General features: G+C 35.2%; 1 protein-coding gene across 5 annotated transcripts in view; it reads right to left on the reverse strand.

The window, feature by feature from the left end:
* The window catches only part of RAPGEF6 (Rap guanine nucleotide exchange factor 6), a 209,673-nt gene that overhangs the window by 117,923 nt on the left and 64,646 nt on the right, over positions 1-27,104 (reverse strand). For all 5 annotated transcript variants that reach the window (XM_025387398.1, XM_025387400.1, XM_025387397.1 and 2 more), the window contains exons 5-6: positions 21,561-21,630; positions 7,136-7,279 (exon numbers count right to left, since the gene is read on the reverse strand). In XM_025387398.1, the coding sequence (XP_025243183.1) occupies positions 7,136-7,279; positions 21,561-21,630 (214 nt within the window). The remainder of the gene's footprint in view (positions 1-7,135; positions 7,280-21,560; positions 21,631-27,104) is intronic.

The following is a 27,104-nucleotide window of genomic DNA, read 5'->3' on the forward strand; positions in this document are numbered from 1 at the left end:
TTATGATGTAGTCTACTAAGGAACTTGAGATCTAGTTAATAAGACAACAAACATATAACCAACACTCATACAGACACACTGTTGGTTATTTAAAAATACAGCAGATGGCTGGATGCAGAAGCTCATTTTGTCTATGATCCCAGTGTTCTGGGAGGCTGCAGTGATTAGACTACGTGAGCCCAGGAGTTTGAGACTAGCCTGGGAAACATAGCAAGACACTGTCTCTACAAAAAATAAAAATACTTAGTTGAGTGTGGTGGCACATGCCTATAGTTCTAGCTACTCAGGAGGCTAAGGCAGGCCGTTCGGGCCCAGGAGTTTGAGCTTATGGTGAACTATGATCACATAACTGCATTTCACAGCTTGAGCAACAGAGTGAAACCCTGTCTCAAAAACAGCAACAAAAAAAATAAACAGTAGCAAAAGGAAGGAGAAATCAAGGAGAAGGACTATAATTTCTTAACTAAAGTACGCAAACACCAACAAAGTTTTTTAAACCTTTGAAGCATGTCCAGATTCATATTTGGCTCAATCATATTTCTATAAAAATGAGCACAAATGAGATCTGATATTCTAGAGAATCAAGTCAAAGAAAGGCACACTTGGTGAAACCAAGATGTTTCATGTTTATTGGTCCTGGTTTAATTTTACCATTTAACTCTACATATGTACCAATATTAAAAATTCAACTCACAGGCCAGGCGTGGTGGTTCATGCCTGTAATTCCAGCACTTTGGGAGGCCAAGATCGCGCCATTGCACTCCAGCCTGGGTGACAGTGTGAGACTCCGTCTCAAAAAAATTCAATTCACTACATTTCAAAATGTTTATTGTTACATGCTATTCAAAATGAAACAACGAATATTATATTTAAAAGACAGGCATTTAAAACATTCTTAAATAAACTGTTAATTCCATTTTTTGTTATCTCAGAATAGTGCAGAATAATATGGGCACACTTCATGCAAGTACTATCCTACGGGACCAACGAAGAGAAGTGCACTCTATGAACAGGAAATGTCAGAAAAGGCTTCTCTACAGAGGTCATGGATGAATGGACTCTCGGGAGCTGAACGACTTTGTCAGAAGAACATGATAGAAGCCCATTCTGGATAAAAGGAGCAAGTGGCAAGATTCAAAGTGACTCATCAAAGGATAGAATTATATTAGGTAAAGAAGCCATTAAGAGCCTTCCAGGTAAAGAGAACAGGACCAAAAGTAGGGACCTCCAAACATAATGGGGCAGAAAGCTGAAAAAACTGGAGCTAAATAAGAAAAGGATTTATATACCACATACTCTCAAGATTCTTAATTTTTCTTTTTACTTTTTTTTTTTTCTTTTCTTGTAGAGACAGGGTCTTGCTTTGTTGCACAGCTTGGTTTCAAATTCCTGGCTTCAGGTGATTCTTCCATCTTGGCATCTCAAAGTGCTAGAATTAGGTATGAGCCACTCCATGTGGCCTCACAACTTTTAAAAATCACACATAGCACTGGGGATAAAAATGAGTTACATTTATAACATACATAATGTATTTAAAAATTAATACATGTGTTGCTGGCAAAATATTTTGTATTCATTATGATATATACACAAAATCCCCAGAAACTTAAAAGGATAACAGTATTTTCTTCCCATGTCCTGGAGATTGTTTTGGGCTAAACAAATGGCCTTGCTAACTACTATCAAACAGGCCTACAAGTGATTAATTCCAAAATCAGATTCATCATTTCTAGGCAGACATTCTCCATCTCATTTGATTGGCTTCTAGCTACTCATTCTATACAGTAAAGTGACTCATCCAGTGACTTTCACATAAATTTTGTAACTACTTTTATCTTTTAAGATTGGACAAAGAAATTACTTGTTCAAAGTCAATGATTCTGAGGGTAAATTTTAATTGATTGTTCTAACTTCAAGCTAATTTGATTTAACTTTTCTTACCTTTATTCTCCCTTTGCTCTGATTCTTTAGCTTACTTGTTTACATTTACTTTAATATATTTACACATTTTGGTAAGTACTTTTTATATCCAGGTATGGAATAAATAATAATACTATTTTGTAAGCAATAGGAACAAAGGTTTTTAAAATATTTACAATAACAACAACAGCAATAGGATGCTATTAACATTACTATTTTTCAGAGCACCAGACACTAGGCAGAGCCTTTTTTATATATTATCTCACTTAATCCTTTCATAAATTTATAAGTTATCTGTCAAGACAGACATACAAAGGTCACACAACTTGCCCAAAGTTACACAGGATGCTAAGCAAGCTGACAGAACAGGCACTCTTATTTTCTTTTATACTCTAAGGTTACAATTATGATGGTTGACATCTTCTAGGAGCATCCATTCTGATGAGAGAGATATTTAAATAAACAATTACACTGCAATATAGTATAATTGTAATTATACTCAGCATAATGAGTGCTTACAGGCACATAAACAAGACATTATGGGAGGGCAGATATGTGCTTAATCCTTCCCAAGAAAAAAATCAGAGTTCTCCATGACATGATGTGAAATTAAGTCTTGAGACTTTTGTTAAGAGGACAAAGAATAAAAATACATTTTAAGTAAAAGGAATTGTATATACAAGAGATGTACATAAACACATGGTTTCTTCAAGGGTCAGCAAACTTGTTCAGTATGGCCAAAAAATAGGAAATACATAGAAAACAGGTAAAAGATAAAGTTGGAGAAGTGAACAAAGTCTAGATTTCTGCTGTCCAACTAGGGACATGTGGTTATTTACTTGTAAATTGTGCTCAATAGCTCAATACTATGGCTAGGTAGCTGCTATCAATTTCGATGGCACAGACATAAAACATTTCCATCATAACAGAAAATTCTATTAAACAGGACTGGTCTAGACTATGAATTTCCTTGCATGCTAGATCACTGGAATTTTTCTGATAACTGGTGGTAGGCCGTAACAGATTTAAGAGTTTAAAATAAGTGACACTGTTAGAGCTTCACTTAGAACGGACAGAAGCAAAATAAATGGACTAGTTACTGGCAAGGGTAAAGGGGAGGATGTAGAAAGCAGGGCTAGCGATAGGGAAACAAGTTCAGAGAGAAGATAAAAAATTTTAAATCAAAGAAACAAACTAATTAAGTAGATATCTTCTGATAAAGAAATTAAACAATGCTTTTCAGGTTTTCTAATTTTTCAAAATCTCCTAAAATGAAACAATACTGCTTTTACAGTGAAAGGTGGCTGGGAGATTTTGAGAGATGCTATTACAACAGTCCTATAAAGAAAAAGGTGAACAGTAAAGAAATGACATGGGCAAATTAAGTGAAAAGCACAAATTCTGAAACACATGAAAGGAAGAATCTGTAGATATTATTGACTGATTAGACTGTGAATACACACACATGTTCTAAAAATTTCAACCACCACCCCCAAGACAGGCAAACCTGGTATTACAATATCCTCATTTTTAGAGGTGAAGCACCAAAGATTTAGATGAACTGTCATCATTCAGTTAGTGAAGCAAGAATTCAAGATAGATGGCTCATCTAAATACTGGACTTTTTATACTAAGCTTGATTACTCATCCTGCTCACTAAATATTGCTCTTGATCACCTTTCTGCTATCTAAATACCAAAGTCATCTGCCTCAAAGATCAAAACTCTGAAATTTCTGAGACTATATGAAGACATTTAAATTTGTTGTAAACTCTAAAAATATTTGAATATTTTACAAAGGAATATGAATATACAAATCACTAATAAGTACATGAAAAGAGGCTCAACACTGTAAATCAGGGATATGTAAATTAAAATCAAAATGAGATACCACTATATAACTATTAAAATTTTAAAAAATAATAATAAAAATCTGACAATACCAAGTGTTGGTGAGGATGTGGAAACTGTCATTTTCAAAGAACACAAATTATGTAAAATGCAACAGCCACACTAAATAACAATTTTGGTCGTTTCTTATAAAATTAAGCATACATTTGCCAAATGACCAGTCACCCACTCCTGGGTATTAACCTAAGAGACATGGAAGTATATGTATCAACGAAGATTTGTACATAAATGTTCATAGTAGCTTTATTTGCAATTGCTCAAAACTGGAACAATGCAAATATTCATAAACTGGCAAACAGAGAAACAAATTGTGGTATATTCATATAATGAAGTAATACTCACCAATAAGAGAGGGGAAAAAATACAATTGATACACACAACAGGGAATGGTCTCAAAATCATTATAATAAGTGAAAGAAGCCCGCCCCCAAAAAATTCACATTATATGATGCCATTTACATAAAATTCTAGAAACTAAAATTAATCCACAGTGACAGAAAGCAGATAAATGGTTGCTTGAAGATGGGGATTTAGAAAAGATGAATTACAAAGGGAGACAACCCTAAACTTTAGGGTGATGGAAGTAATCATAATCTTGAAAATGGTGATGGTTTCAAAAGTTTATTATACATATGTCAAAATTGATCAAAATCAAAATTTCATTAAAAAAAATTTAGTTTTTTTGAGACAGAGTCTCACTCTGTAGCCCAAGCTGGAGTGCAGTGGCATGATCTTGGCTCACTGCAACCTCCACCTCCCGGGTTCAAGTGATTCTCCTGCCTCAGCCTCCTGAGTAGCTGGGATTACAGGCAAGTGCTACCACGTCCAGCTATTTTTTGTATTTTTAGTAGAGATGGAGTTTCACCATGTTAGCCAGGCTGGTCTCAAACTCCTCATCTCAAGTGATCCGCCTGCCTTGGCCTCCCAAAGTGCTGGGATTTCAGGCATGAGCCACCGCGCCTGGCCCAAAGTGTGCACTTTAAATATGAGTAATGCATTAACTTTAATAATATCTCAATAAAGTGATAAGAAATTGTATCAAAAAAATTGTTGCAAACTCAAGAGCAATACTCAACAGAGCTTCAAAAATGTTATTACTATTATAGAAGTGCTCATTGTACATTAAAAAAAGTCACATTAAGATTAGGGTTCATGTTTATACAAAGCAATAAAACGACAAAACTATAAAAATATTTCATATGAATAAATCATCTTTTTCAGTCATTCTAAGAATTTAGTTAGAAAATAATTAAAATACACGCAAAATCTTTAATGCAAACCCTTGCACAAGTTGGGTACTAAAGAATAATTACGATAAACAACAGTAACATCTTTAAATTTTTTTTACCCTTCAACACTCTAGCAAGAAAAAGTAGATGATGGTTTACACATTAAGGGAAAAAACAAACAGACTCAAATTTTCACTGTTGTCTAAAAGAAGAAATGATTCCTCCTGATCTTTTTCTCTCTGAATTGCTGATAATAGAACAAAAGACATAAAGAACCCTATAAAGGCCATTAAACCAATTCTCTTCTTGCTGCTCTCATAAACATGATTAAGATTTTTGCTACATAGCATCCTTACCTAGACCAACTGCCAACATTGTAGGACACTGGCCAGACTCACAGGTGTTACATAATTGGTAGCATTAATTAAAAGTAAATGAAACCTTCAATACCATATTTTCTAAGTTAACTGAAATATATCCTTTTTAGGAAAAAATGACTCCGTTAATTCAAGAAACAGCACATGTACATAACATGACCAAAAAGCTTCTCTAACCCGGTCTCATAGTTAATAAATCAGTTTTGTCTAAAATGAATCAATTTCTCCTTTTCATGATTTGTCAAACTCTTGACAGTACTTAGTAGGATCACCATCTAACACTAGGTATACATGCAAAAATGCCACTATACTTAGCGTTATCAAACAAATGGAATCCATAAGGAGTATGTCTATTGCTCTTTCTGATCCCAGGAAATCAGTATATCTAGAAGACGACAACTCTCAGTACAGAGGAGGGCTAAAAGCAAATGACTCACAAGCATGGCCCACAGTTAATAAAGAAAATATGAAATCTGTCTAGGATTCATGACAGCACACCAAAAAAATGTGAGAAAAGAAGATACTGAAGTTGAGACTAGAATGAGCAAGCAATCAAAACACACACAATGTATGCACTCTAGCTCATACAAGGAAAACCAAATATTACAATTAAAGATTCATTTATTAATTCTACCTCTTGACATTTTTTCTACAGAAATTAAAATGTGGCCATACATTGTACTTAGCACCTTAATTTTTTAAAAATAAGGAAAAGGCTGGGGACTGTGGCTCATGGCTGTAATCCCAGCAATTTGGGAGGCCGAGGCAGGCAAATCACAAGGTCAGGAGATCGAGACCATCCTGGCTAACATGGTGAAACCCTGTGTGACTAATATCAGAGCTGTCTTAATGCTAACACTTATTCCAGTACAAACAGCTCTCGAAACAATCTTTCTTATTCCTAACACCTAACATGGAATAAGTAAATATCTGTTTATAACAACTGAAAGAACTAAACACATCCTTGGGAATTTCACTATAATCAATCATCCTTTTTATTATTATTTTTAACACATGCAAACAAGAGGAAATGCTCTGTACTAATTGTTTTAATATCCTAGAAATCGTACTTTGGAAATTGGTAACTATGAAACCTCTCCCCTCAAAAATACACATGATTTTTTTAGATTACCCTTATTTCTTGATTTAACTACTTTTCAGTCTAAAAAGAAGCTATTCACAACTACAAAATTAAAGACTTCTGAAGATACAGCTTATCTTTTTTTTTTGCAATGGAGTTTTGCTCTTGTTGCACAGGCTGATTGGCTCACTACAACCTCTGCCTCCTGCCTCCTGAGTAGCTGCGGCTACAGGCATGCATCACCACACCCAGCTAAATTTTGTATTTTTAGTAGAGATGGGGGTTTCACCATATTGGCCAGGCCAGTCTTGAACTCCTGACCTTGTGATCCGCCCGCCTAGGCCTCCCAAAGTGCTGGGATTACAGGCATGACCCACCGCACCTGGCCTAAGAACTTTTTTCATTATTTAAACAACAACAAAAAAGCAAAAACAGAACTCCGACTGGTAAGAGTATTCCTAACCAATTCTACCAAACAGAAGTATTTAAAAAGATTATATATTTACCAGCCCCAAACTTTTACATACAGAACCCAGCGTGTTATTACCAAAGATACATGTAAAGATACTATATATGAAAATTAAGGAAGATTCATGAAGTGTTCCTAAATATACTCACAGAAAGATAGCTGTTAACCTCCACATCATCAGTAATGGTTTGGCGCTCTCCTTTATAGTTAATTTTCCGAAATCTTCTTCGGGATTGTCTGGCAGGAATTTCTCTTTGTAGAATACTATCTTCATTATCTTTGGCATTCTCTACCTGAAACACATGTTCATATTCCTGATTAAATATCAAATTTTTCCATATTATTGACAGTCTATGGCGTCTTAACAGGCTCATAAGGAAGCTTCATTTACTTCTTATAAAAAACTGCCTCAAGAAAACCGTCTGTATAGCACAACGCTCATGAGTTAAAGATTAAAGGTGATGTTATTATAAAGATCTGGAGACCACAGTTTCCGTCCAGGAAACAGTCTCTCTTGTGCACATAAACAGTCTCACATAAATATACATCCTCTAAGCAAAGTCACTTACCAGAAATGAAGGCTGTTAACTACACCTACATATTCAATAATTACAACTTCAGAGTTCCTCTAATTACAAAATGCCTGATTATAAACATATTTTACTTAGCAAACAATCCTGGTTATGCTTTTAGTTAACTGTTAAAAAGTAAAACAAGAAAACTTTATGCAATATTCTTTAATTTTCAACTTAATGCATGACAATAGCCACAAGTAAGGCTGGCATCTTCTAAGTAAGAATAATAAAATGGAAAATTAACATTTGTTAGGAGTTTAAAATATGCCAGCGTGCATACACATTAAGTACTTAGTTCACACAACAGCCCTGTAAGCAGATATTACTATCTCTACTTTGTAGACAAAGAAAAACCCAAAGATATTAGTGACATTCCAGTCTCACAACAGTGATACTTATTAAAGGTGAGTTGGCAACCTGGGCAACAGAGCAAGACCGCATTTCTACAGGGGTAGAAAAGATAAGCCAGACATGGTGGTGTGCACCTGTAGTACCAGCTACTTAGGAGGCTGAGGTGGGAGGATTGATTGAGCCCAGGAGTTCAAAGCCGCTGTTAGCTATGACTGCACAACTGCACTCCAGCCTGGGCAACAGGACAAAAACCCTGTCTCAAAAAATTTAAAAAAAAATTTTTTTTTAAAGTGAGGAGGAATATAGACCTATCTATCTCAACAGCTTATGCCATTGATACAAGACTGCACTGCCTGTCCAATCACAGACTATACCATAATTTTTTAAATTAACTATTTTTATAAAGGTATATTGATATGCGTCAAAAATATAACTGTATAACTAAGCTCACATCTAATAAATAACAAGTGGTGGTTTTAGTTTTTCCCTATAACTGCTCTTTTTGCTGATGTCAGAGTTCTCGATATTACCAAAAATTTCCTAGGCACCCACCCAAACACAGTGGTGTCCCCTTATCTGAGGGGGATACATTCCAAGATCTCCACTAGATACCTGAAACTGCAGACAGTACCAAATCCTACCTATGCCACGTATTTTTCTGTATTTACAGAACTATGATAAAGTTTAATTTATAAATTAGGCACAGAAGAGATTAATAATAAAATATAATTATAATAATATACTGTAATAAAAGTTATGTGGGGGGGCAGGCGCAGTGGCGAGTGCCAGTAGTCCCTGCTACCAGGGAAGCTAGGGCGAAAGGATCACTTGGGCGCAGGAGTTAACATCCAGCCTGGGCAACACAGTAAGACCCTGCCTCTTAAAAAAAAAAAAAAGTTATGTGAATATGGTCTTTTTTTTTTTTTTTAACTTTTATTTTAAGTTCAGCAGTACAAGCACAGGTTTATTACGCAGGTAAACTTGTGTCACGGGTTTGTTATACAGATTATTTCAGCACTCAGGTATTAAGCCTAGTGTCTATTAGTTATTTTTCCTGATCCTCTCCCTCCTCCCACCCTCCACCAAAAGGCCCCAGTGTGTGTTGTTCCCCTCTATGCGTCCATGTGTTCTCATCATTTAGCTCCTCTCTCTTTCAACAGTACCACAGTCCTGAAAATGTGGAAAGTGAAACTGCAGATATGGGGGTGTGGGAGACTACTGTATCATATCAACATTCTCAGCACCCCTGCTTGTCTTCCAAATCTTTGGTTCAATTCTCTCTCAGATCGTCAATTCTCTATAAATCCCTCCCATAATGCTCTTTCATTCCCATTACCACCTCTTCTTAATTCAAGTCTTAATCACCTCAGTCCCAAACCACAGCAAGAGGTGATCCTGCTGCTTTAGGCATGTTCCTCTCCAATTCTATCCTGCATGGTCAGACAAATCACCTAGATAATCACCATTTCTCAGGTTTCCTGTTCAAAATGCCACAAGGGACTTCTAATGTTGACACCAAATAATTTTAAACTCTTACATTTGATATTCAAAGTCATTATAAACTCCATTCCCAAAATGCTTTTATCACCTTATCTTACACGTATAATCCTGGAAAAGCTGCTCCCTTATTTGCTTTCCCACAAAAATTCTAATTAGATACACAAAATTTCCTAATGATTTCTAAGAGCTGATATCTAATCTGTTCTGTTCAGGTGTGAATTCAAGAATAAGTAGCAACCAACTCAATGTGACTATTCCTGTGCCCCTATATATAAATAACTTATACTATGCCAAGTAACTTATTTCTTCAATTTGGGTTATCATACCCATTCTGTCTTCACATGCTATCATTTAGACACTACCTATCTCAACAGCCATCTCTTCCATAATCACAAAAGATATACCACTCCTCAGACTTCGATTGGCTTATTGTGTATACACACCTAGACTTTTCAAAAATGGGACATGTTCTCTACTGCCTTCAGACCTTTACATATGCAGCTGTCACTTCTGGCTAAAAGCCCATTCTGTCTTTGCCAACATATTTGCCTCCTACCTACATCTTATGACCTAGTTCAACCAATCCCTCCTCTACTCCAGAAAGGTATTACTCCTTCTATAGCACTAAGCATACCAACCTCACTAATAAGATAACAAGTTCTCTAAGGCAGGAACTGTATTATGTAATATTACATTCATCTTTGTTCACCTAATATTCAAGACATTTGCCAAAATGGGTGTTTAACTAAATTTTCCCTTTTGCCTCAAATACATAGGTCCTTGGAATTATGTATAAGGTCCTCAAAAGGTATACACAAAGCCATATACCAGAAACTGTAGCTTATCTCATTTAAGGCTCACAATAACCCTATTACATAGTTACTTTTCCTATTGTATAGGTGGTACAGAGTATCATAAAGTTAATTCACAGGTTGGGAAGGGTGGCTCACGCCTGTAATCCCAGCACTTTGGAAGGCCGAGGCAGGTGAATCATGAGGTCAGGAGTTTAAGACCAGCCCGGCCAAGATGGTGAAACTCCATCTCTACTAAAAACTACAAAAATTAGCCAGGCACGGTGGCAGGCGCTGTAATCTCAGCTGCTCGGGAGGCTGAGGCAGGAGAACTGCTTGAACCCGGGCCGCAGAGGTTGCAGTGAGCAGAGATCATGTCACTGCACTCAAGCCTGGGTGACAGAGTGAGACTCTGTCTCAAAAAAAAAAAAAAAAAAAAAAAAGTAAATTCACACAAGTAGGTGAATCAGGACTCAAAACCGAAGTGTGACTAAAAAGTCCAACTTCATATTGCTCTATCCCAAAATATAAAACAGATTATCTACTTTAGGCAAAAGTCCAACATTACATGATTCTTAGGTCTTTTAATATCTACCACTTACTGAGCAATGCAGAGATTTAAACAATAAAGGCTTTACAGAGTAAAAATTAAAGTAAAATAAATTTAGGAAAAGGCTTTCTACGTTTCAAAATCTTGGGAAAAGTACCAAATGCAAAGAAAAATCTAATCATGACTTTTATTCCAGGAATATAAAGAATTAAATGCCCTTAACAAAGTTCCCACTGAATATAACTGAATTGTGGTATTTAAAACATTAAAGCCTGCATTAAAAACAATGTTAAGATTTTTAAAAAATAAAACCACAAACACAACTGAAATGGCACAAAAGGTGCAGAATCCAAAGGCCAAGAATGATGTGAAAGCAAAAATACTTGAACTTGGGAAACCAATAAAGTCCTTGATCTACCAGACAGTTTCTGTTAAACTCTAAAGATTTTTCACTCTGATGTTTGCAGGGAGTGAGAGAGACAAGAGATGAAACAAGAGACTCTATCAAAGTTGAGGAATCTAATAGAAACCTACTCATAAAGCTCATCCCAAACAGCTACACCCTCATTACAAGGGTAAGCAAGGTATAAGCAGAAGGGGACAGGAAGAAAACTTGCCTGGCACTGGGAAAAGGGGAAAAGGGGAAGCAACTAAACAAAAAGTGCCTTCCCCTGAGAATTCAAAACCACAAGCCATCCCTCATGCAGATCTGTAGTTTGAATTCATAATACCTCAAGCGTGCAAGTAAACTGAAAGACATTCAGCACTATTAATATACAATAGCAGAAACAACAAATGCAAAACTTCCTTACAAAAATGCAGGGTTTTTTTTCTTTTGAAATGGAGTTTTGCTCCTGTCACCCAGACTGGTGTGCAATGGTGCAGTCTTGGCCCACTGCAACCTCCACCTCCCAGGTTCAAGTGATTCTCCTGCCCCAGGCTCCCAAGTAGATGGGATTACAGGCATGCACCACCATGCCCAGCTAAATTTTGTATTTTTAGTAGAGATGGCGTTTCACCATGTTGGCCAGGCTGATCTCAAACTCCTGACCTCAGGTGATCCACCCACCTCAGCCTCTCAAAGTGCTGGGATTACAGGTGTGAGCCACCGTACCAGGTCAACAAAAATGCAACTTTAACATAAACCTCAAAGTATTACCGTGCCTAAAGTTCCAAGACATATGAACTCATAGACAAACATAAAAAAATCCCAGCTACATCAAAATCATGTGAGGAAGCAAGACATAATTAAAAATAATAAACCCCCCAAAAAGCAGAATGACACTTGCAAACACTCCAATATACCGAAAGTATTAGAGAACAGAAAGCCAAAATTTAAAAACTTTCAAACAAAAGAAAACTTGAAAATGAGCCAGAGATGATAAACAGCAACCAAGCAGGTGAGGCTTGACCAGGACAAAAAGCCCTAAGTGCCATCCTCCCCATTGCCAGGCTAGCAAGCAGTGAGGAACAACCAATAGCAATCTACATTTGCAGGAGAGATGAGAACATGAAGAGACCCTGCTGAAGCACAAGAGCACAGAGAAGGCCTAAAACTGAGTGGAGCAGGAACACTGACTGAGAAAAATCTTCCAGCAAACTCAAGGACAAAGTAACAATAAACAAATTTGAAACCACTGGTGCACTGAAGGCAACCATAACAGCAAGAGAATCCAAACCTAGCTCAACTCCAGCAGAAATGCGTTCATCTCTAGGCTTAAAAGCCATAGCCCTATACCCAATGCCTAACATTAAATCCAAAATTATAACTCACATAAAAAAGGAAAGGTAAAACAACACAAAACAAAAAACAAAACAAACAAACAAACAAAAAACACTGCCAAGAGACAAAGTAATCAACAGAGCAGTCTACAAAAATCAGAGTGGATCCAGATGCTGGAACTACCAGACAGAATTTCAATCAACTATGACTAAATACGTTATAGGTTCACTGGAAAAGGTACAGACAACACACACAGATGGAGAATTTTAGCAGATAAAAGAAAAATATAAAAGTAAAATGAAAATGTTAGAAACAAAAGATATAGTAATAGAGATGAAGAATGTCTTTGACATGCTCATTGGCAGACTCAACACAATTGAGTTAAGATCAATGAAATTAAACATAGGACAATAAAATTACCAAAGAGAGAGAGGAAAAGAGTTAAATAAGAAAAATGAAGGAATTGAATGGCATACTAAGATGCAACTAAAAAGGGAGTTAATATAGTAAACTGGGAAGATAAATTCAGAAGATTTACTCAACATACAGCACAAAGTCATCATGAAGAGGTGAAAAATAAGAAAGCTAAGAATATACAATACAGATGAAAGGTTGAAAAAAAAAGTTCAAGAAAGTGACAGAACAAGACAATATTTAAGAAAAAAAAGAATTTTTGATGCCCAAAGCAGTCCAAAAAATCCAAAACAGGATAATGAAAAACCACGATACCAAATTACAAAGAAAACACAAACAGAAGACTTTTAATGCAGCCAGAGAGAAAAAAGAGATCAGGAAGGCAATTAGATTAACGTCTGACTCCTCAAAAAACAATGAATGTAAAAAAATAGAATGTATTAATTGTGTTAATAAAAAATAATTCTCCTCCTAAAATTGTATTAATGGCAAAACAATCCTCCAAGAATGAAGAAAAATAAAGTTATTTTCAGAGAAAAAAGAAAACAATACCTGAGATACTTAACAACAAAAGATCTTCAGGAAAGAATTTTTAATGGGTGTACTTTAAACATAACACAAGTGTTACCATTAGGACGGTCTCATATACAAGAAAGAATTAAAAGCAAAAAATATTAAATACGTGGTTAAATAGGAATAAATAATGACTGCATAAAACAGTAAGGCAAAATTTACAGAATACACAAAGCTAAAATACTGGACAATAGGAATTACATTTGGATACTAGCATTAAACTCTTATCAGTTTAGCTACTTGTTAGCCTCAGCTGTTTTTAAGTAGGATTTTTTTTTTCTTGTTTTTACACATAATCTCACTCTTGTTGCCCAGGCTGGAGTGCAGTGGCACAATCTTGGCTCACTGCAACCTCCACGTCCCGGGTTCAAGTGATTCTCCAGCCTCAGCCTTCTGAGTAGCTAGGATTACAGGTGCCCACCACACCTGGCTAAGTTTTGTATTTTCAGTAGAAATGGTGTTTCACCATGTTGGCCAGGCTGGTCTCGCACTCTTGATCTCAGGTGATCCACCAGCCTTGGACTCCCAAAGTTTTGGACTCCCAAATCTTTGGACTCCCAAAGATTACAGGAGGGAGCCATTGTGCCTGGCCTAAGTAGGAATTTTAAAATAGTCAGAATTAGCACTAAAAGAAGAGACCATTTCTCCAAGAGTATGGTGGGGAGGAGAGGAAGGAAAAAAGAACTTAAAATAAAGGAGGGCAAAAAAATAAAAAAAAGGGGGGGAAAAACAAGAACAAATACAAAGCACATAACGTGGTGGAAGTAAATTCAGACCTATCAGCAATGACAATGAATACAAATAGAAGAGTCTTCCCAGGTAAAAAAGAATCTCATGTCAAGACCCCAAGTATTAAGATTCACAGAATCCTGATACTTCTGAGAGAAGCCCAATAATTTTAAATATTTCTCTGCTTTCCGGTGAAGGAAATCCCAATCTAATACATTTCTTGGTGTCCACACCCGCTATAAATCATTAACTTAACAAAGGTTTGTTATCCTTTTAGTGGGGAAATGGCACCTACTTACTATCATCATAATCTGAGCTCTGTAACCACTAGGAATGGTTTAACTGCTTGGATATCGCTGCTTCTAAGCTTTTGCAATGAACAACCCTAGGAAACACATTTTTCTTCTTAAGGTGAAAAAATTTGGTAAATACTTTTAAGAGAAAAAAATAGTCATGTGTCGATGCTGACATTTCCTACTGACGTTTTAGACTGGAGTTTTTCTTAACATCTTTAATTTTACACAACTCTTATGCTAAAATAAAAATCTTGATTACTAATGACATTTATTTATGGATCTATTAGTTATATTAACTATAATTATAATTATAAATTTCAATTATTTCCAATTAAATGTATCATAATATATAGAATTTTTCATAATTTATACATAAATATTACCCATACATATATAATTGCTTTAAATTAACAAAATCAACATTACCACTAACATCCTGGTTCCATCATCCTGGATACTAATTTGAATACTAATATTTATATATGTATAGATTTATGTATATGTGTTATGTTAAATTAATTATAATTAGTTACATATAATGGGCATCTATACACACACATATACAGCCATGTGTCACTTAAACGATAAGGATACATTCTGAGGAATTAGTTGTTAGGCAAGTTTGTCATTGTGTGAACATCATAGAGTGCACTTACACATAGACAGTACAGCCTACTACTTATCTAGGCTATATAGTATGGCCTATTGCTCCCAAGCTACCAACCTGTAAAGCATGTTACTATACTGAACACCGCAGGCAATTATAACACAATGTTAAGTATCTGTGTATCGAAACACAGAAAAGATACAGTAAAAACACAGTATTATAATTTTATGGAACCATTGTCATACATGTGATCGGTCATAACCAAAACATTGCTCTGCAGTGCATGACTGTACAGAAAACTGTAAAAAGACCACTAGTAGGCTGGGCTCAGTGGCTCATGCCTGTAATCCCAGCACTTTAGGAGGCTGAGGTGGGTGGATCACCTGAGGTCAGGAGTTTGAGGCTAGCCTGACCAACATGGTCAAACCGCATTTCTACTAAGAATATAAAAATTAGCTGGGAGTGGTGGCGTGTGCCTGTAATCTCAGCTACTCGGGAGGCTGAGGTAGGAGAATCACTTGAACCCAGGAGGTGGAGGTTGCAGTGAGCTGAGATCATGCCATTGCACTCCCGCCTGGGCGACAGATCGAGACTCCTTCTCAAAAATAATAATAATATTTAAAAAAGACCACTAGTAACACCAACAATGAGACAACTGGCTCTTTCTGTGCTAGGGGACATACTACATTAGGAATGTACAGGTAAAATACTATCTCTTAAAGTCACCAGAAATAATAATTATTCATGGAACTACACCAAAATTTTACATATATCAAAATCATGTATTTTGTTTTTTTGGGGAAAGAGTAAATATTTTCTCCTTTTGAATTGTTTTTAGTATATAAAAATATTTACATGGCTCCCCTAAAATTGCTCTTCTTTCTCAGGTTTCTTCTAGTTCTCCTTGCTTTTTTATTCTTTTAAATGGCACAAAATGCAAAACACAAAATAAACACTATACCTGATGGTATATTTCACTGGGATTTCATTATATTCATAGGGTAAACTAACAAAAATATTCTTATTCTGGTAACTCCATACCTAAGAACATGGCATCTCTTTTTTTGCTCAAGTTTAATTTTTTTTATTTCAGGGGTATTTAAATACATTGTTTCTGCACATTTGTTAAGTTTAATCTTAAGTGTTTTGTTTGTTGGTTTTATAGATGGAGTCTATGTTGCCCAGGCTGGAGTGCAGTGGTTATTCACAGACAGGAATAATGGGGACTACAGACGTGTGTCACGACACCCAGCTTAGGTATTTTTCATACAGTTTTTGTAAATGTATTCTTCTTGCCTTATGTGACATATGTTACAGATCAATTCCTTTATCCCTATTTAAAAAATATCCTGGGATTATGATGGGAATTGCACTAAATTTTAGACAAATTTTGAGATAATTTATATCCTAAAAATAGTGTCTCAACTGATTTTTTTTTTTTTTTTTTTTTTTTTTTTTGAGACGGAGTCTCGCTCTGTCGCCCGGGCTGGAGTGCAGTGGCCGGATCTCAGCTCACTGCAAGCTCCGCCTCCCGGGTTCACGCCATTCTCCTGCCTCAGCCTCCTGAGCAGCTGGGACTACAGGCGCCCGCCACCTCGCCCGGCTAGTTTTTTTGTATTTTTTAGTAGAGACGGGGTTTCACCGTGTTAGCCAGGATGGTCTTGATCTCCTGACCTCGTGATCCGCCCGTCTCGGCCTCCCAAAGTGCTGGGATTACAGGCTTGAGCCACCGCGCCAGGCCCTCAACTGATTTAAAGAAGATCTAAAAACAACTTTTTATGGTTTTCTGTGTAAAGGTCTCCTACAACTTTTTTTTAGATTTAATCTGATGTATATAGATGGTTTTGATGTTCATAAATGGTATGTCTATAAAATTCAATTTTCTACTTGCTTGTAAGGAGAAATACAGTTGATTTTTATGTATGAACAAGTATCCAACGACCTTGCTGAAATGACATAAATTTCAAAAGTTCACACTTAGGTTATTTGGGGTTTTCTACATATAAATTATGTCATCTGTAAATCACAGTTTTATATTTTTTTCCAATCTCTTTCTTCCCCTGCCTAAATGCATCTCCTAGCCAATAGTTTTGGTATGGTGAGCTTTCTTCATATAATCCCAAATGTTGGGAGAAAGTTTTCAATGTTTATTATAGGGTTTCTGCAGGTAACAATTAACGTTATAAAAGTTTCATTCTCTTCCTAGCTTGCTAAAAGCTTTTAAAATCATGAATGGGTTTTGATTATCAAGAGCTTTTTCTGCATCTACAGAAATTATTACCCGATTTTTTTTCTCTAATTATATCAATGTAGTGAATCCCATATATTTTCAAATGCTAAATCAACTTGTGATTCTGGAACTAAATTCAATGTAGTCATGTTGTTTTATCCTTTGTATGTACACTGAGATTCAACTACCTAAAATATTTAGACTTTAACATTTATTTTTATTTAAAAATACTAACCTATAATACTGCTTTTGTATAATGCCCTTGTTAGGCTGTTATAAAAATTATAATAGGCTCATAAAATAAGGCAAAGAAGTTAATATATATATATATTTTTCCTGTTAGATGCTCAGTATTATTTCTTCTTTAAATGTTTGGAAAAATTTACCAGTGAAGTCACATGGGTCTGAATTTCTAAATGAAAATGTTTATAATTACAGATTCACTTTCTCTGCAGATCTTCTATTTGTGTGTGTATGTGCTACTTTGGTGATTTTTTTTTAAAGGAATTTGACTAAAACTTCAAACTTACTAGCTTTAAGCTTTCCATACCATCTCCCTTATTAGCATTTTAAAAATGTTTGCTTGATCATAGTAGTGAATCCTTTTTCATTCCTGATACTGATCGTATGGCATGTTTTATTTTTGATTATCTCTGACAGGGGTTTATCAATTTCCTTAGTCTTTTCTGAGACTCAACCTTGTCCTTTGTCAATCCTCATTATCCTAAGTTTGCTTTTATGCCATTGATATTTATTTTTATATTGATCTTTATTATTTCTTGGCTTGTGATTTCTATTCATATACTGCTCTTTTAATTTCCTGACATGAACACTTTACTGTTAGCCTTTGCTCTTATACTACTAGGGCTTAAATTTCACAACAAGAAAGGCTTACACTGAATTCTACACATTTTAATAGGTCATATTTATTCATTTAAAATATTTTCTAATTTTCTAAGTAATTCTTCTTTTACAAGCAATGTAGAGCATATGCCTGAATTTCAGAATTTGTATTTTTTTCTAGCTGTGTTTTTATAATTGGTTTTTAAATTAATTTCATGGTGGTCAGAAACTATAAAATTTCAAATACTAAAATTTTGAGACTTGCTTCATGTCTCAGTATATGGTCAAATTTAAAAAACATTCCAAGCACACTTGAAAAGTAGGCACACTCTGTTGTTGATAGGTATAGTGTTCCCTGTATGTCTCTTAGGTAAAATGTGTACATGATGAGGTTCAAATCCTCAATATCCTTAACTGATCTGTGGTGGTGGTTTTGTCAGTTACTTTGGAGGTATATTAAAATCTCTCGGTCAGGCACAGTGGCTCATGCCTGTAATCCCAGCACTTTGGGAGGCCGAGGCAAGAGGATTACCTCAGGTCAGGAGTTCAAAACCAGCCTGGCCAACATGGCGAAACACTATCTCTACTAAAAATACAAAAATTAGCTGGTTGTGGTGGGGCAACCTGTAATCCCAGTTACTTGGGAGGCTGAGGCAGGAGAATCACTTAAGTCTGGGAGGCAGAGGTTGCAGTGAGCTGAGATTGTGCCACTGCATTACAGCTTAGATGATAGAGCAAAATTCCATCACAAAAAAAACCTAAAAATAAAAATCTCCCACTGTGATTGTGAGTTTCTCTAGTTCTGATTTTACTAAGGACAATTTTTGTTTTATATATTTTGAAGGCATGTAAAGCTTCAGGATTGTGTAACCTTGATACAATTAACCTTTTATCACTATACAGTACCATTCTTACATTAAATAATGCTTCTTGCCTACAAGTATACTTTGGGCCAGGCATAGTGGCTCACACCTATAAGTCCAACACTTGGGGAGGTTGAGGTGGGAGGATTGCTTGAGGTCAAGAGTTCGAGATCAGCCTGTGAAACATAGCAAGGCTGTCTCTACAACAACAACAACAACAACAACAACAACAAATAATTAGCTGGTATGGTGGGATGCATCTGTAGTCCCAGCTACTTGAGAGGCTGAGGAGAGAGGCTCACTTGAGCCCAGGAGTTCAAGGCTGCAGTGAGCTACTGCACTACTGCACTCCACTCTGGGCAAGGTTCTGTTTCTTTAAAAAAAAAAAAAAAAAAAAAAAAAAGAAGTTAAAACAAGGAGATTACTTTATAATGTGTCAGATTAAGATGACTAACTTATCAGGCGATCAAGAATGTGTTCAGTAACAGACATTTCCAATCACCAGTGGAGTTATTCAAATCTGTACAAACAGACAAAACCATTTGACCAGTCATTTTTAACAATTTTGAAAAATTTCACCTATTTTGGATTGTTTTCTCCTATAACTCATAAAGCATTTAAAATTATATCAATAAATTAAATTTTTGAAATTTAAAAACTACCAGCCATAAATATATGTACTTGATGTGACTTTTTATTTTATATACTTGTTTTTCTGAAATAGTGAAGAATAAATTGGAGATATAATGCTTCTTGAACCCAAAATATGTCAACATGTATTTGCTAACAATAAGGACTTTGTCTTACAGAACCACAATATGGTTATCAAACTCAGGGAATTTGATATTATCCAATCTGCAGTCCATATTTTGAATTTATCGATTGCACCAACGTCATTTATAGCTATGCCTATGATTTCTCCTTTTCTTCCTCCTCGTATGAAAATATTACATAAAGTACGTAAAATAAGCACTAAAACAGGACGTATAACACTGAAGTAAAAGCAGTATTTCTTTTGCATACAGTATGAGAAATACAAAATACAACTAAAAAGTGAGAAAAATCAATACTGCCTGGGCAGTTTCCTTGCCATGTTCCTCAATACATACATTTAAAAGAAAGAATTCTGAGGCTCTAATAGGAATCCCATATATTCAGTGCTTAAAGAAAACAAATTTGAAACAATACATACTCCATCCTTGAACAAACTTGAATTCAAGAAAGATTTACTGAATACTTACTATGCAGGCAGCACTCTGCAATACTCTGGGAGATACAATAAGACATAATCTTTGCCCTGTAAGAGCTTAAAATCCAGTTGCTCACATAAAATTAGGGATAGTGAGTTCATGGTTATACAGACGATCCAGTTTAGGAAAGAGAAAACAAAATATTTGAAGATATCTGACTATAGCACCACGAAATGGAAAAGTAGTTTAGTTTTGAGCCCTTACACTAAAATGCTTCATTAAGAATTCAATTTCTCTTCTCGACAGTTCAAATCTAATCAGATGACATGGTCATCTACATGAGATCCTAGCAGGACAATGAGTCCACTAAGTATATTCTATTTTCTAGTAAGGTCATCTTAGAACAAGGTAAAAGCAAGCTGTGTTCTTGATTCTTCTAATACTTAAAAAAAAAAAAAACAAAAACCAACCAAACAAAAACCATATTCTAAAGTTAGATCAACTACTTAGCTCTTTTAAGAAAAAATAAAGAATTATTCCTTAAATACACCCTTAAATAAAAACTTATCTCAAATAATTAAAAAGTGAAAATACTAAGACCATTTCTTACTTGGATCTAATCATATGTCTTTTTGCTTTTCTCTGCTTCATTCTCTCTAGTCTTGGGCACAGACTACAGAATTCAAAGTTTATTGAAAAAGTGAAATTGAATGGGAAAGAAGAAATCACTTGAGGCTGGCCGCGGTGGCTCACGCTGTAATCTCAGCACTTTGGGAGGCCGAGGCAGGTGGATCACCTGAGGTCAGGAGTTCGAGACCAGCCTGGCCAACATGGTGAAACCCCCATCTCTACTAAAAAATACAAAACCTAGCTGGGCATGGTGTCAGGTGCCTGTAATCCCAGCTACTCAGGAGGCTAAGGTAGGAAAATTGCTTACATCCGGGAGGTGGAGGTTGCAGTGAGCCAAGATTGCACCACTGCACTCCAGCCTGGGCACCAAGAATAAAACTCTGTCTCAAAAAAAAAAAAAAAAAAAAAAAAAAAGTCACTTGAAAACTCATGGCCCCCTTTTAAAAATTTTTAGTTTTCTGGTAGAAGGGGTAAAAAACACCAAATCTGCAAATTATATATAAGTGTATTATGTTTCACACTCTCTTGAGGATCAAAAAAAGTCTGAATAGACAGAAACAGATAAACTTGGTAGATGGTTCTGACGCTACTTGATAAAATCTCTAAAAGGTCACAGTAATAAAACCTCCTTAAGCATTTAAAGCCTACTACATTTAAAGTTAAAACTGAAGCATATCAAAAACAATTCAGCATTCTTTAAAGTTCTTACCACAATCATTTCTGAAGGCTCTAATACAAGACAATCACATCCTCTTTTTCCTCCAAACTGCTTACCAAAACTATAAAAACAGAAAAACAATTTCTTTAGCAAAGGTTATTAATAAAATATATCAATATAGGAAAAAAAAGCAACAAAAAAAGCCCTGAGATGTTAGCCAAGAAATTCTGATCCTGTCACTTATATTAAGATTTTCTAAAAAAGAAAGAAAAAAAAAAGAAAACTTTCTCAATTTCCCAGACATAACAGATCTCAATATAATACTACATGAAAATTCTTTTTAAACTTCTGCCTTTAACTAGTCCCTAAAATTAGTTATAAAAGATACCGATCTAATCTTAAATTTTTAACATCTGTCAATATATGTTGAACAAAGGAAAAAAATACACTTAATAAAAATCTAATAAAAGTGATAACCTGATTAGGCAATGTTTTATAAAAGTAAATTATTATTATCTTTTGGGAGCAGTATTAAGACAACAGATATTAAAAATAAAAAAACCTTAAAAGATATTCACACTTGAGTAGTCTCTTGGTATCCAACTGGCATTGGTTCCAGAATCCCCAAGGATACAAAAATCTACCAATGCTCAAGTGCCTAACATAAAATGATATAGCATTTGCATATAACCTATGTACATCCTCCCATATGCTTTAAATCAACTTGAGATTTTTAATAATACCTAATACAGGGGAAATGCTACATAAATAGTTGTTATACTTTATTGCTTAGGGAATATTGACAAAACAAGTCAATATATGCTTAGTAGAGATGCAACTATTCATCTTTTTTTTTTTTTTTCCAGGATCAGCAGTTGCTTGAATTAATGGACGTGAAACCCACGGACATGAAGTGCCAACTATATATAAAGAAATGTAGTTAGATACAAAGATGACTTTTTAAAAGAAAGTGTTGGAGCCACAGCTCTTTGGAAAAAACTAAAGCTGGACCAGTACTAAAATAAAATGTTTTTTATATTCTTGGTCTGAGAAAGATTTCTCAGCATATTAAAAAAGAAAGCAACCACAGAGAAAAAGATAGGTTTTCATTTTAAAAGATAACCTGAATTTTTTTTAATGGAGAATAAAAAAAAAACCCTGTCAACTATACCAAGACACAAATGACTTACATATGAAATATACAGAGTGCACTTAAAATAATGATAAAGCAACCAAAAATATCATTATATGAAAATTTATGAAATTATGAAATTTCATATTTCACTATGAAAATTTAGTGCCAGTGTCAGTTAATAAATAAAATATATAAATATTACTCCAAAATAACCAAACAGAAAAAAAAAATTAATTATTCAAACAAAAGAAAATACCAAAAAAAATCTAATAAATAAATAAACCATTTATAAAGAAAATTATACAACTTCACTGATGGGCTAGAAACAAGGCTTAAAGTAACATAGCATATACTTTTATGGGAAGGCTAAATATTTAAAAATGTCAATTTCCCAAAGGATAAGGTTCTACACAAATAATAGTTAATAACAAAATTCTAATCAAAATCCAAACAAAGTAACTTTTGAACATAACCAAAAAACCACTTATGTTTTTTGAGACAGCGTCTCACTCTGTGATCACCCAGGCTGCAGTGCAGTGGTGCAATCACGGCTCACTGTAGCCTCGACATCCCTGGGCTCAGGTGATCTTACCATATCAGGCCCAAGTAGCTGGGACTATAGGCAAGCACTACCATGCCTGGCAAATTTTTTAAATTTTTTGTAGAGTCAGGGGTTTCGTCATTTTCACTATGCTGGTCTTGAACTCCTGGGCTCAAGCAATCCACCCATCTTGGCCTCACAAAGTGCTAGGATTACAGGCGTGAGCCACTGCACCAGGCCTCACTTGTATTTTCTTAAGCAGAAGATCTTTATCTTTTGTTTCCCCAAATTCTTGTATCACCTAATACATTTAAAAAAGTAAATCTGTAAAAGTTTGCTTTCATGCAAGATGGAATAACAGGGACTGGGTTTACTCTCCCACCTGAGGACAAAAACAGAAAACAAAACAAAATATATAAAACAACAATTTCAAGACACCAAAAAAAGGCAGGGCAGGGCTGTAATTCCTGAGGTAGGAAACAAAAAACTAAGATGACTCTTACAATACACCATTTTACCACCTACAGGCAAGCTCTAGGCTACAATGCAAGAATAGAGAAGCCTAACACAGCCTGACAATTTTGGTGAGTTGAAAAGCTAAGCGTTTTGGGGTGTCAATGACAGGGGAAAGATGCTTAGAATTTGCAAGGCAGTGTTCCTGAAAAGAGGGAGCAGCAAAGAGAAAGGGGGAGAGAGAGAACAAGATTGTGCCCAACAGTATGCAGGAGCGTTTGTGTGCATATATGCTTTGAAGAAAGGTCCTCTTGAGTCTATGAGTGAGTACTGTGGATATGTGAGAACAAACCTAAGAGTCACAGAGGAAAGATGACATAATACATGGGGTTCTAGGTAGGGTCCTCAGGAATGTATTTCCTTAGTAACAAAATAAATTAGTCCCACACTAAAGGGCTGAACTTGTGTGAACACATTTAAAAGATAAAGCTAAAAATAATCAAATAGATTCCAATTAGCTAGATTATATGTTACAACAAAACCCAATACTACCTAAAGAGATGCAAAAGCTGGAACCCAGTGACATAAAATTCACAATGACATCAATAAAGAAACAAGCAACAACAACAAACCAGGTATGCAAAGAAACAGGAAAATATAATCCATAACCAAGAGAAAAATCAATCAATAAAAACAGACCCAGAACTATCAGAAGTATGGAAATCAACAGACAACAGTATTATAACAGCTATTTCTATATATGTTTCATATGTTAAAGAAAGTAACAATAAATACGACCACAAGAGAGAGATATAAAAAAGACCTAATGCAATGTTCTATCAAATCACATATGCAGACACGTAAGGTCTGTTTGTTCCATTTACTAGTAATGTTAAGATTGGTGAGTAGCTTCAGACAGTGTCAACTTGATCCACCGTTTATAAAGTTTCCTCTCAATTTTCCATCTATTAGTTTCAGCATTTTTTTTATCAGTATGTAGAGTGAAAGTGTTATTAGGGCTATTAAAATACATATTTTATATTTTGATCATTATTTCTGAATGTATTAGCTGTGGGGCACTAATATAAAGAAAAACTCTCAACTATTTGAGTTCCTAGAACTACTGTTTATATAAAGTGAATTCACTGTATATAAAGTGAATCCTAGAAAAAAGGTTCAGAAATATATTAATTTAGCAAGATTGAAGAATACAAGCACAATACCCAAAAATCAATTGTTTCATTGTATATTAGCAACAATCAGAAAATAAAATCTTTTGACTCCATTAAAAATAGAATAAAAATGATACATTTATCAAAATACATACAAGACTTCTACAAAGCTACAAATTTAAAAACTATGAAACAATGCTGAGAAAAATTGAAAAAGACCTGATTAAAAAGAGATGTATCTTGTTTATGCATTAAAATGGCAATTCTCTCCAAATGTTCTACAAATTCAATACAACCACACTAAAAATCCCAGAAAGTCGTCTTGGAGGACTGACATAATGACCCTAAAATTTACATGGAAATGTAAAGAGCCTAAAATAGCTCAAACTACTTTGGAAAATAAGAACAAAGTTGAAATATTTATAGTATCAGATTTGACACACTATTAAAGCTAGAATACTCAAGACAATGGTATTTGGTATTTGGTGGTATTTGATCAACTTATAGATCAATAAAACAGGATAGAGAGAACAAAAGGAGACCTGATTTTTGGCAAAGGTACCAAAAGAATTCAATGGCGTAAGATAATCTTCTCTATAAATGGTGGGGAACAACCAGATACCAATACAGAAGAAACAAACGCAGTGGGGAATGGAGCTCTTAATATAACACCATAAACAAACATTAATTATAAGTGGATCAGAGCCGGGCATAGTGGCTCACGCCTGTAATCCCAGCACTTTGGGAGGCAGAGGCTAGCAGATAGCTTGAGCTCAGGAGTTCGAGATCAGCCTGGCCAATATGGCGAAACTTCGTCTCTACAAAAAACAAAAAAATCAGCCCGACATGATGGTGCATGCCTGTAGTCCCAGTTACTTGGGAGGATGAGGCAGGAGAATCACTTGTGCCTGGGAGGTCCAGGCTGCAGTGAGCCATAAGCATGAGACTCTGTCTCAAAAAAGAAAAAAAAAAAAAAAGGATCAAGGACACAAATTTAAAAATTAAAACTAAAATATAATAACAATAAAATTTTTGTACATGCCCTATATCAGAAAGTTCCCTTCTGTATGTCTAGTTGATTCAAATACTTTATCCTGAATGAGTTTTAGATTTTTCCCAGATGCGTGTTTTTTTTCTGCATTTACTGAAAGGATCATGTGGTTTTTGCCTATTATTTTATTAATGAAGTATATCATATGAACTGACTTACAAATGTCAAACCAACCTTCCATTTCTGGGATAATCCCAACTTGGTCATGGTATAAAATACTTTAAATATAAACCAGGATTCCGTTTCCTGTCATTTGGTAACAATTTCTGCATGTATATTCATGAGGAATAGTAATCTGGAATTTTCTTTTCTTGTGATCTTTGCCTACTATTGGCAGCAGTATCACTGGACTCACAGAAATGAGCGGAAAGCATTTTCTCTACCCTTACCCTAATACAAACTCTTTTGGAATGTAGGTAATAATGCTTCTTATGTTTGAAAACATTCAGCTGTAAAGTTATCTGGGTCTACACTGCTCTCTGTACTCAAAGTTTCTTTTTTTTTTTTGAGCCTTTTTTTGTTATGTATGTCTTCGCAAGATTTGCCCAAGTTACTGATAGCAAGTTGATCATAAATTTCCTTTGTAGGCTGGGCGAGGTGGATCACCTGAGGTCAGGAGTTCGAGACCAGCCTGGCCAACATGGTGAAATCCCATCTTTACTAAAAATACAAAAATTATCTGGGCGTGGTGGTGGGCACCTGTAATCTCAGCTACTCAGGAGGCTGAGGCAGGAGAATCACTTGAACCCAGGAGGCGGACGTTGCAGTGAGCCAAGGTCATGTCACTGCACTCCAGCCTGGGTGACAAGAGCAAAGCTCTGTCTCTACAAAAAAAACCCTTTGTAATATTTTTCTTTAGGATGGTAACGTCCCCTCTTTTATGCCTGATTTTGGAAATTCACGTCTTTTTTTTTTTTTTTTTCCATGGTCAGTCTAACTCAAATAACTTTTGAAAGAACCAACTTTGTGTTTCAATGACGTTTCTCTATTATTTTTCTTGTGTTTATTTCACTGATTTCCACTGGAATCTTTCTTGAGCTTGCTTTTGAGTATATTCTGTTCTTTTCATTCATAAGATGGAAACTTAAGATGACTGGATCAAAACCATTTTTTTCTCATAAACATGATCTAAATTTCCCTGAAAGTACTGCTTTAGCTGCATCCCATAAATTTTGATGTGTGTTCACTTCCACTGAGTTCAAAATATTTTCTTCTAATTTCTCTTGTTAAGTTGTTCTTGGTC

This window comes from Theropithecus gelada, chromosome 6 (assembly GCF_003255815.1).
Source record: "Theropithecus gelada isolate Dixy chromosome 6, Tgel_1.0, whole genome shotgun sequence".
NCBI lineage: Eukaryota > Metazoa > Chordata > Mammalia > Primates > Cercopithecidae > Theropithecus > Theropithecus gelada.